Genomic DNA, 13,252 nt, shown 5'->3' with positions numbered 1-13,252 from the left:
TTTTCGCTCAAATCATGTTCCCCTCCTCGTTTCCAACTACTAATTTTCCTTGAAAACACTTGCTTGACAAGCAGTTGGGGGTGGGATAGAAATATTGGTTGGCCGTTCGAATTTACAGCAAGTTTTATAACCCACGTATATCATACAATACTCATTATAGTTACCGGCTGAGTCGTTGCATAATATCCATACCGTTTCGTCTAAATTCGGTGAAAAGTTTTGATGGTGCCAAAGGTGATTGAGATTTTTGGTCAAGATTTCTATGTAGAAGACAAGTGGGGAAGATTTGATGTTTCGAAAGCAGATACCTGTAACTCTCTTGTAATCCGCTTTATCCAAATGGTTTAACTCTATTTGGTGATGAATGTTGAGGTTATTGGCGCTGTTATAACTGCTTACATGCCGGTCATGCACTACTTTTGCCAGAATATCATCCACTTTTGCTGTGATTGGTCGCCCCCTGCAAGGAGCGTCTTGGACATCGAAATTTCCATAAGGAATCTAATTGAACCATATTTTCGCTGTCTTTTGATAACGTATCTTGCCCATAAACAGCATATATTTCTTCAGGGGCCTGCCCAGCATTTGCCCCTTTATCGAAATGAAATTGTGGCAGAAAGTTAACACATCTTAACAGTACAATACCTTCCTTCTGATTCTAAGATTTCCAACACTTCTTTCACATCTACTAGCTTCAGCTGTTAAGTGGCATAGGCCTGACTCGCTGCGACTGCTCATATATCCTGAGAATTGGGGCACCAACGCTGTGTAGTGCGCAAAAGACTCAATATTTATTAATTACCTGATATCACCACAATTCTGTACTAGAGAGATCATGCTCGTAAAAGTTTCACGATGAATTATCAGTGCATATATAATACATACCGGTATCGTAATTCAGTTTATAATATTTTCCTGTTGAAATGTACTCTTCAGTTGATTGCATATCATAGATATGCACTTATCAAATACTTTAAACATTATTTACACAAATCGAAAACATGGTTGGGACATAAATGTCCAAGAAGTTATTGAAAGTGTTTCGAGTTAATATCAAGTGATTACTGACGGGATAAAAATATTTTACGTAACAAAACTTGCACTTTCAGTATTATCAAAAAATTACTTCAATACCAATCATGTGTTATCGTTTAGTGTTCAATATGTATCTCAGTGTTGATAAGATGGAAAACAATGTGATATTTATAGGACTTACACATACGTCATAGAGACTGCATTTAAGTAGTATTTCTAAGATATTATTTTGGTGCCACGTAAATCACATTTTCATTTTGTTCATAGATCACTGTGTACATGTGTATTTGTTCCTATGCCATAGAAGCACTTTCCGGTTAGGTATTAAAACTTTTACAAGAAATTTAAAAATGGAAAAGAAATATGGAATGTATAGTGAGTTTCTTCCTGATGTTTCCAAAATTTAAGTTGTCTACTCCAGGCGAGCACCGGCTTGATGGATTAGTTCCTTTAGTACTCTGTTTTTAATACTTTTTGTTTCTGAGGCCATGGAGACCAGAAAAATACTTGTCGGTGCTTTACAAATTGGGCTTTTGAGCTTTAAGACTTCTGGCCTTTAGTTAGATTTTCTTTTAAGCTTAATTGGATCAATGAAGCTACTACGTAAGAGGTGGGTTTATAATGTAACGTGGACTGCAAATACATGTATACTCGACGGGGATTGAACTCAAGTCTTCCTCGCCGAAGTCAGAAACACTATCATGTAGCGATGAGCTACCGAGATCATCTTTGAACGTACACTTTTCTCGGCAGTAAGAAATGAGTTGCATATTAAGATTCAGCATTTAAAAATACTGAAAATGTATTCTTACAAGTGTTAATGGAAATCACTGTACCATATTTTAATTAAATTATACAATGATATTCATAACCGTTTGAACCCGTAAATGTATTTTTTTTTTTAAAGAATTATATTACCGTTAGAAATATTTATAGTTAAACAATTAATTTACAGGTGGTGAAAGTTATTTGTTTGCACCTGCATTTCATTGGTATTGTAATAGATAATATAAACATATGAAAGATCAGTGTAAGAAAAATAAATCAGAGAGAAGTAGCGAGCTCTATACGTTTGTTTCTCTTATTGTTATACAGTATAGGTAATATAATTTCCTTTGAAATAGTACAAATGTTTTTGAGCACGGAACAACAAAACTTTTACAGCTTCTAGGATGCTTGGGTTTTGTGTCCGTTTTGTAAATACAGAATTAATTTCATTTAATAGAATTGCTATTAGATGGCTGATATCAACGCATCGTTTCAGCTCCCCAATTGAGACAAGAAGGAAAAATCTTTTATATAAAGATATCTTTTTTCAATAATTTTTAAGTAATCTTTCATCGATTTCTTAAGGACTGTACTTCACCTTGTAAGTAAAATTTTATGTTTTCGGGCTTCGTCTGAACTTCCATTGTACGGTTTATGTTAGATTAGGTCTCATTCGACTGTGATCATCATAACAATTCTGCCATTACTGTAAAGTCACTTGCTTCAAATTCAAAAGCTTCCACGCGGTACTCTCCTCAGCCAGCCTTTTGTCTTAATGTTTACCCGCTTCTATGGTGTCTATCAGTTGTCGTTTTTACCCTTTTTCATCACGTCTCTTATGTTAGTATAAAAATTACAGCGCACTAAGCCGTCCATTTTCTCTTTTCAGTTATGTGAGTATTAATCCTGTAGTATGATCGTGGTTTTACACGAATGTTAGTTTGTTTTCAGTGAAGTAATGCTAATATCTGTTCCAGTTCCGCCAGGCTGTTCATTGCATTTATTCATATGCAAATAATTGAAATTAGCTAGTATAATTAACATATTAATGTTTAAAATTACCATGGTACTTTCCGATTCTAAAGCTTTTGATCGTTTCTCTGTTGAATAATGGCGAGTTTTCTCTGATAAGCAGAATGCTTTGTTGTATAATTTATATTGTTATTTAAATTACGCAATGACGCACTGCCTTAATGCATTGTGGGTCTTCGTAGGCTTGTAAGTTTGTTATTTACATCCTCTGCCAAATACTAGGGGAAGCAGACCGTGTTGAGGACACAAGCTGCCAGAGAATTTCTTTGTAAAGGTCTTTTAATAGACCTCTACAACTTGTAACTAAATGTGACGGAAGGTAGAGCCATATAGATATATTTTCAAGTCTTTATGTAAATCAGGCCACTATATTTGGATGTGTAATTGCAACATGGATAGATGCATCCAAGAAACAAAGGTTAAAGTGTTGTAAGGAATTGTAGGAAAAGAACTTGTTTCCAGGTTTATTTTTAAATGTATAAGTATATACTTCGAAATTTATACCAATTAAGATTTTTTTTTACTGTAAATAAACTAAGAACTACTGTGTGTGAATATCTGTATTATCCAATTTAAAGCAACAAACATCGTTACGGTAAACATATACTGAGAGTGTAATGTGTTAATGTACCCCAGAAAAAGCTGGTAGAGCGACTAGCAAAAGGATCGTCGGGACAATGACATACAAATAACAATAAAACTACACGTGAATTCACAGAAAAGATTTACTTGATTGCAAAACAGAAAAACTGTTTTCATTATGGATATGGCTCTTTTTATCGCGATGAAGCCACAGTTACTTGTAATAATACGTAGATATAGAATTAGTATCGCATTCATACGGTGACACAAAAGTGGCGATGATAGGTTACTTAGTTCCTTGAGTGTGATCACCGGTGAAGATACGGTTTTGGGGAGGAAAAATAGATATTATCATAGCTACTGCCACTTCTCTTATGTTAATGCGCCAAGGTACTCGCCTTTTTAAATAATGTATGAAGTCTTTAGGTTACCATTTTAGCAGCAAAGAGTTTGAAGATGAATTGGATAGCGTTAATTCAAGCCGCTGTTTCTTCTTTAATATACTTGGACCTATAATTACAAGTAAATTGCTAACCGTGTATCTATTCCTATTTGAGAGTCCTTGTACTTCCACAGCGGAAGGAGCAACATTACATAACCATCATTCATCCCATAAAAAGTGTTAAGTAAGAGTTGCTTTGGTTGATATAGTACACGCCTGTCTGTATACAATAGCTGTCATAATCAGCCCTAGTGATAAAGCAAACTAGCTGTAGCATTGTCCGCCATCAGAAGTACTGTGTGCCGGATACCAAGATTTAACACCCTGAGCTAACGACTGTGAAAAGTAAACCACATTTATTTAATTTAGTAATAATAAACACTCTAATTAATGTCCTGACTTTATTTATCTTACCTTAAATATCTGAAATAAACACATTACAGTCTTTAAGATTAAACATTTTAAAATGCATGAACTGATAAGTAACTTTCCCATTAATAAATTGACCCATTTTGATTTTTAATATACGTATTTCGTAAAAACACGTACGCAGTTTTACTATTTATTCTTAGGTTATGCATTAATTAATCTTGCGTAGATGCATAGATTGGGTTTAATGGGAACGTCAGTGGTGTGTTCCATCACATTTTATATTCTGACGTGGCCCAATACAATTTACCTGCATCATTATCGGCATTCAGTAGTAGGCTTTGCAACTACAGATCAAATAATACACAAGTGCTAATTCGAGTCCTCAAGAAGGAAAGAAACCGCTTGGGCTCCCATGCTTGATACCAAATAGACAACGGACTTCGATCGAAATTTAAACTACATGAGAGTAGAACTACCAAAAGATACTGTGTGTGTAAGGTAGAATGTTACCGGATCCGATGTTCACATGGTGAACGCTTATGTAGCAGTTTTTTTTTTTAATTGGCTTTCTGTCCAATTTGGTGCTATTACTTAAGAACGATACATCATAGTCACAAACTCCTCACCCATATACAGTAGTTATAACTATTTTGATTATCTTAGAAAATAAAAAGGAAATATAATTAATTCTTTAAAGGCCTGTGCTTATATGCTTTAAGCTAAATGTACGGCTATTCGATGCGTTTGCAACGCGTTTTTATGGCTCATGCGTACGCTTGGAATACGCTGACCCTGTATTTAAATATGGATGACTAATCACAATGCGCTGCAAACGCGAAAGCGATAAAAACGCGCAGAATACATTGGCTCGAGCGTATTTGGTGCGTTTTGGAACAATAGACCGCCTGCTGTTTCGGAATCAGTAAAAAATGTTTAAAGGAAGGGAAAAAACGGAAAGACGTGTTGCCAGGCAAGGGGATATTTAGCAAGAAACAGTTGCTTGGAAGATGCTTTGTGCAGAATATTGAAACCAGGGGCGGATCCAGGACCGACTTCTGGGGGGGGGCGATGGGTTGCCATACTGCTACTTTTAAGGGCTCCAAACTTTGTGATGGGTTTTATTTATATATATATAAAATAAGAAAGTTTCTTCTTCTGGGGGGGGCGATCGCCCCGATCGCCCCCCTCTGGATCCGCCCCTGATTGAAACTCTGTCATTATAAAATATTTGTGTATATAACAAAAGAAAATTCACAAAAATACAAGAAATTAAAAAAAAAAAGCTAATCACAGAAAAATCTATGCAGCACAATAAGGTTACGTCTCGTGATTCATGAGAATAAGGGTGTGGCAGTAAGGCGTGAAAACCCTGACTGGCTCACAGTGTGATTTATAACTCTAGCGAAAGAAAATTGCTGAGTAGCCACCTAGATCGCGTTCGCTGCGGGTGGAAACGCATTCTGGATAGCCATACACTTAGGAAGACGAATGATAAATGTATTTGGTCTAGGAATTAATTCGTGCGGGTGGACAAGAGATGGCGCAACGAACGGAGCGTCCCACAGTTCCGTGTATCCACACATGTGTTGCAAACCCCTGTCATCGCGTATCGTTCGTAGTATAGGGCAGTGGATTAAAGCGTCAACAACACCAGTTTGTAGTTAAGTGAACGTGGCGCAATTTGTGCCTGATAAAGTGTTTTTGCGGGGTGTCCTGCTGCATTACTTTAACATGCAGAAAAGTGCGACTGAAAGTCATCGTATTTTGGTGGAAGTGTATGGTGGCCATGCTCTAGCTGAGCGAACGTGTCAGAAGTGGTTTGCACGGTTTAGAAGTGGTGATTTCGGCTTGGCAGACCAAGAGCGAGCTGGACAGCCAAAAAAATTTCAAGACGAAGAATTGACAGCATTGCTCGAGCAGGATTCGTGTCAAACGCAGGAACAACTTGCAGCAGCATTAGGCGTTGATCAAACAACAGTCTCCAAACGCTTGAAAGCCATGGGAATGATTCAAAAGATGTCACATTGGGTTCCACATGAATTGAAAGACAGAGACGTTGAAAGACGAAAAACCATTTGCGAATTGCTGCTTCAACGACAGAGCAGAAAGGGGTTTCTGCATCGAATTATTACGGGTGATGAGAAGTGGATCCATTACGAGAACCCTAAACGAAAAAAGGCCTGGGTGAAACCAGGTGAACCAGGTCCATCACAACCAAAACGAGATATTCACTGTGCAAAGGTTATGCTGTGCATATGGTGGGATATGAAAGGTGTGGTGTACTATGAGCTGCTGCAACCGGGTGAAACTATGAATGGAGAACGTTATCGACGACAATTAATGCGTTTGAAGCAAGATCTGGCAAGAACACGACCAGAATGGGAGAACAGACATGATAAACTTATTGTTCAACATGATAACGCTCGCCCACATGTCGCAAAACCGGTCAAAACCTTTTTAGAAAATGTCGGATGGGAAGTTTTACCCCACCCGCCGTATTCACCAAACGTTGCTCCTTCGGACTACTACTTGTTCGATTGCATGAACAACGATTTGATTGGACAGCGGTTTACTTCTTCAGAAGATATCGAAACATGGGTCTCTGACTGGATCGCTTCCAAGGATGAGGACTTCTTTCGCCACGGAATCCGTACATTGCCTGACAGATGGGCGAAAGTGGTGGCTAGCGATGGACAATATTTTTCTTAAGGTATTTATGTATTTTGTGTTTGTACTACAGCTTCAATGTGTGCGTACCAACCGCACGAATTAATTCCTAGACCAAATAAGTGAATACTGGAAGAAGTGAAATTATGATACTAGAAGAAAATGAGGAAACCACAGACACGATGTTTTTCTCAAGCTATGAGCTGAGATCAAAACTTGATCTTTCACTTCAGAGTTTAGCACACTACCACTGAACTACAGTGCCTTTTGTGTACAAAAGATCAAACGTAAACTGCAGTTTTCTTTTCGAATTTTAAAAACTTTATATGGTGTCTTCAGTGAAGTATTTCCTTAATGATAGACATGAGTAAGAAGAGTTTTATCTTCTTCATATCTCTCCTTAAAAATTAATAGATGCCTTAGCAACACTGATAAATTTCATCGAAATAATATTATCATTAACATTCTTGGCACACTGGCGTGGCGAAGTTTACAGCTCAGTGCAAAATTGTAAACATCATCTTGGCAACAATCGCTGCAATGGGGGATCTCGCGCGTGTTGGATCTCCTCCAGGCTGTCAGGGCTCAGACGCAAGAAAGAAAGTTTTCTTGGAAATCTTTCATTCCAAAAGTAATGTTGAACATTTTTGCCGTAATATTAATGTCGTATTCAAGTTTCTTTTGAGTCGTTATGTAATGAGAATATATCTGTTTGAAGATGACTAAGTTATGAATTAACTTTTTTAAAGAGTGATTACTCTGTTGCTGATTCAGACCAGCTCAATTTGCTCTGGCGAACTCCTTAAAAGCTCATTGTTTTATACAAAAAATAAATATTTTAGAAACTAGGTTTGGAATGCATGACGTGTATATCAATTACAGTGCATTATCACATACAATCCAATGCCTCATTATGAATCTTATAGGCTATTTGGAATTTATTAAAATTTATATCACTCTTGGCAGAGCCGGATTTAGGGGGGGGGCTGCAAAAGTGCCCCTCCCCCTTCGTTGTAAATATACACTACATAAAGTGAGAAGGTGACAGTGAGTTTTGCAAAAACCAATAGTTTGTCAATTTTCTGAAGGTTGAAGGAAAAGGATTAATCGAGAGCAGACACTTGGCATTTCCAGGACAATTACTCATTCACACCACAGATGCCTAGAGGCATTTTAAAAAAAACTCAATTTAATTCAAATGTATTGGCAGTTATTTGGTGCACCCCCTCAGAAAATTCTATATCCAACCCTGACTCTTGGTATTATTATTATTATTATTATTATTATTATTATTATTATTATTATTATTATTATTATTATTATTAGTCTCATATTAGTTATATAACTATATAAAGTTAAATGTGAAAACTGAACTTGTTTGGTCACAAATACACTTATGGTAATTATGGAATCTTGAACTGGTGGCGGTATGGTGTTACTTATGGATGTAGTTTCTCAGACACCAGACTGGGAGGAGGGGGATAGCCTAAGCACTGGGCATTATGGTCACCTTAACTTTATTGACTTTGCTATATGAAAAATTTTGAAATATGAAGTGTGTGTATATATTATGAAAATCCAGGGTCTGAATTATCTCTGAAAGAGGATTAAAAACAATGCCTTCCCTGGATTTTCACATGTTGAGGATTCAAGGAAATATAGTGGAATGTTTGAGAAAGTGCAGTGCAAATGGTGGACGCTGTTTATCAAAACTTCACTTGATTCGAAATAGTACGTGCGGTGATTGGTATAGGAATAGCATGATTTGTAGCTGAGAGTTAAGAATACAAGTGTGTTGATAAATCGAGAACAGAATAACGAATTTCCTTCCACGGAACGAGAAACTTACCTTCGTGCTCCAAATATATATGATCTTAATAGCAAACGATAATGCGCATTTTCTCTTCTACATGTTTTACTAGCTTATTATTGAAAGATCTCCATTCGATTCCCGTTTAAGTCACCTTTGAGTTTTTTTTTTTTTCCTTTTTGTATGGAATGGCAGATCAAATACAGATCAAAACTACTTTAATTTCATATGCTTTCGTCCCCTGACTATTTATTAGCTTACAGACTCGGTGTAAATATGCATTTTCTTGATACCGATATGTGCATCGTACCTTAGTGCACTCTATTGTTATTACTTTATTAAGTTTATATTTCGTTTAGAAATCATATCTATATCATATAAGGTATATCTTAAAGAGGATAATACAAATACGTATTGTATTAAACGTCTTAATTCTTCCATTATCATTATCTGCCATTTATCATTATTCTCTCACAACGTATAGGGCGTTATAGTATGCAAACTAGAGTTTTCATTTGAATCTTTAGTTGTGGAATAATGCAAACGTTTTAAAATTAACTATAACTTTTATTTTACATTCAGTATTAAACTCTATTTCCATTGAATATTGAATACATGTTCTTTCCCATTTTAGCATACGTAGATACAGTGATGAGGATAGCAGAACACTTAGAAATAGTTGAATACATTTATTCGAAGGTTCCTGAATCTTGGTTAGCAAATTACACATAGTTTTCCTGTACCATGTAGGATATAGAGTACGTGCTTGTATTCTGAGGCATTTCAATGAATTAAATAACAAACCTTAAAATGAAAATAGTGGTAGTCATTTTAGTGATTTCATGATGTTCTTTTTTTCTTTGTAGAATTTGCAGATGAACCGAGGGAATACGTGATAACAATGCGTCGGCTAACATCACAAATGCCAGAGCCCAATTTGCATCTAGTACGATACCTCGCAGGATTTCTACACCGTGTTGCGAAGCACGAACCCCATAATCGCATGAGTCCAAATTCCCTTGGAATAGTGTTTGGACCCAATCTCTTTCGAGTGGGCTCTGGGTATAAGGGTCTTCACCAACAAACATTAACCAACCAGTTAGTGGCAAGACTTATCTCTGACTACAACGCTATATTTGAGAACATCGATACGGATATTCAGCCACGGTGAGTACCATTTCTTTTTTAATTTTTCTTTCTTTTATTTTTTAATGTCTGATAGAAGCTATGTTTAATGAAGCGAGGAGATAGATATGAGGAGAAAAAGTATATCGAATTCTTTTGGAGTTCGTAATTATTTTCTAAAAAAGTCGAACATCTTATCTACAGATTTTTGGTTTCGATCTAGGGCAAGTGAGTAGCAGAACTAAGTTAATGGTCAGAACGAAAGATCAATATCAGAAGATGATGATAAAAGTGGACTTGACAAAATAAAGTAGGTGGGGAAATGAAGGGAGCCTAACATGATGGTTAACGGATTGAACAAAAACATAATGAGTAGTAGTAAGGAGATAACAACATTCTTAAATATGTAACGATAGTTGAAGAAAGTAAGAGCAGAGTTGTAGCAAGAAACGCAACTAATCTGCGTAAAACTTCGTACCTTGTGCAAACTGGAAGACCTGAGTTCGATTCCCGGGAGAACTGATGATGTGGTTTGATGGATCCCATGTTAAGCTGTAGGTTCAGATCTCATTATAGCTGACGCTGAAAGGTACGCTAAACTGAAATCCAACCAACTAACTGTCGTGAGAAACGTCCTGTATTGTGGATATGAAATTGATACCTATTGTGAAAGGATGAATATAGAGGATTTGGAAGTCACAAGAATTCAGGGAAATACTTGGAGAAAAGATAAAGCAATAGATGATTGGAGACAGGTCACAATATGGAACTTTAGAATAGGAACGCGTCCTCCAAATATCATACCGATAATTTGATCAAATCATTTAAGATGTACGGATCGGGTTGCTCGCATGGAAAATTTATTGAATTCTTGTTAAAAATCCTTTAGGAAGCAGAACATTGGATAGGTCAAGTAAATGAGACAATTATAAGTATAAAGATGGATCTTAAGAATGTTGATCATAAAAAATTCGGTTTTATTAGCATGGCACACCATACAATCAATTGGCGGACATTGGTTAATCCTTATAATTAGTGCCTATTGCATGCTTAATTCTGTCTCTCTCTCTTGTGTTCTAGCCCTCTCCGCTGGTCTAGTAGCTAGTGTGTACAGCTTTGGTACAGGTGGTCCTGGGTTCAATTCCGGGTGGGAAGCACAAAAATTTAATTTCACAATCACTCACTCGTCTCCTCTAGCCTAAAAGGTACCATTGCGGAACTTAAACTGGATTTTTTTTTTTTTTTTTTGCTTGCTTATTTTATTTATTTATTTATTGCATACTCGTTTTAAATTAGAGGTTTTAGACAATACAATTGAATCGATATTTGCTAAAACGTCAGTCACTATTTTAACGACCATCATTTTTACTGCTTTTGAGGAATCTACATGGATAGGTATAAAACAACCTGTTTTTCTTATTTCGTAAATGTTCCTTTTTCAGTGTTTCAACTGTAAATGGTAGCCTTATCCATACAGACTTCAGAAAGCAGAAAAATGGAAATCTTTATAAAATATTGACTGACGTTGCTTTAACGAATGCCGATTTAAAATTGATGTGTCTGCATTTTTTTTTTTTTCATACTTGTCGTTATCGGGGTCATGAAAGAATGATGAACATACAATGGTGTTATTCAAAGTGTATGACTTGTCATAGATTCAGTGATTTATTTGTTTAGATATCACACTTTCCAAGGCATATATGCAACCATTGTATAAGTCGAGGAGATGAGAGAAGCAACAAATATGTCCTTGAACTTGTGATTCTGAAATGATATGACACGTGCAGATTGTTAAAGAAACTGTGATTATCATATTTAAGCCTCATGTGGCACATACTAGTACATAGGAATAATAAACATCCTAATTAGAGACTCTGTCTATAGTTTTCATTTTCTTCGTCTATATGGAATGCGCGTCTGTTGCCCATTATTGTACGTACGTTATCATAAAGAATGTAACTACTTCTCCTTTCATGACAGTTTAGTTCTATACATTTCTATACATTTCTATTCCCCATATATGTAATAGAAAAGTATATGATTGTCATTATTGTCTTTCTTAAAAAAAAAAAAAGAAAAAAAGCACGTTATAAGTAGACCTGTCAGTAATCTGTTTAGATTACAGTATACGCTTTCTAGTAGTTTGAATGATTAATGTACAAATATGTCATAAATATCTATAATAGTAAAGTTTAATAGTAAAGAAAGTAGATTATTTTCTTGGACAAACAATAACGAATATGACACACTTTTCCATTACACACAGAAATAATTGTGTAGAAGTCCAGAATTATAGTTCAGGATTACGATCTTAATTCAGTCATAGTACCATCATGTAGGTGGGTACAGTTGTTTACATATTTATTTATTTACTAATAAAGTTTGATATAAAGTTGTGAAACTCCTTTTACGCTAAGAACAATCAACAAAGAAACGTGAAAAGGAATTTCAGGACAGGGCCTGTTTAAATGTATCACCTCATCATTCACTCTTTTGATAGGGCGGAGGAAAATCTCTGATAAAGACAGAATAGCCATCCTGACTTTCAAATCCACGGTCTTGTGATTTGGAACCGGGAACGAGAACTGTTTACTTACACATACTCGCACCCAAGAACATTTTTCAGTTTAGTAACAAATCAACAAAATATTATGTTCTCTTGGATGATGTCATAGTCATAAGTCTCTTATGCTCGCACAATATTAGCATTGACGTCACAAAGTAGGCTACTTCTAGAAGATGCAACTATTCTAATATTTGTCACATTATGTTTTCTTATTTAAACTATAGATTGGTATTTTCGGAAACTAGAATTGTTTTTCCTTTAATTATTATCAGTCTAAGATAAAGTTTCGGAAATATGTTGTTTCCATTATAAGATAAAATTTCGGGAATACATTTTTCTACATCCTTTTGGGTCACGACGTGTAGATTATAAAGCAGGATTCGGCTACCACAAGTTTTTCCCATTAAATTAAAAAATACTGGAAATGATGGTGGGCCTACGGATGCCACAATAAAGACAATTTTTGCTCATTGATCTTTGAGCTAATGATACCGAAATATAAATTCAAATAACTTTAACATATTTAGGATGAGCTGTGTAGTCTGTCCCTCGTGGAATAACCTTACTTTTTATTTATTTGTTTTACCTTTTTATTTATTGTAGAACTTAAGCGACTCTTTTCTACGAATATTGCAAGACCCTACGCCTGCTGAAGGAAAAAGTTCGTCCACAAAGTGTTAACTCTTCTCGAGGTTTTAAGGTTGCAGATTAAAGGGGAAGAATGTGTTATTTCGTGGCAGTTGCAACGCGCGCTAACCACTTAGGTGCAAATAATGAATATGACACACAGAAGTATAATAGTTTCTAGTTCTATTATCTTCTGCATGTTTTCTTTCAGAAATATTTGGTTATC

The 13,252-nt window shown here is 35.8% G+C and overlaps 1 protein-coding gene across 6 annotated transcripts in view; it reads left to right on the top strand.

Moving 5' to 3' along the window:
- Positions 1-13,252, top strand: part of LOC145662890 (protein FAM13A) — a 288,108-nt gene that overhangs the window by 200,568 nt on the left and 74,288 nt on the right. For all 6 annotated transcript variants that reach the window (XM_081728860.1, XM_081728862.1, XM_081728866.1 and 3 more), the window contains one exon: positions 9,575-9,875. In XM_081728860.1, the coding sequence (XP_081584986.1) occupies positions 9,575-9,875 (301 nt within the window). The remainder of the gene's footprint in view (positions 1-9,574; positions 9,876-13,252) is intronic.

This window comes from Thermobia domestica, chromosome 10 (assembly GCF_964235325.1).
Source record: "Thermobia domestica chromosome 10, izTheDome1.hap1.1, whole genome shotgun sequence".
NCBI classification, from domain to species: domain Eukaryota; kingdom Metazoa; phylum Arthropoda; class Insecta; order Zygentoma; family Lepismatidae; genus Thermobia; species Thermobia domestica.
Note: the sequence above shows the minus strand (reverse complement) of the source record. Positions and strands in the feature narration are given on the sequence as shown.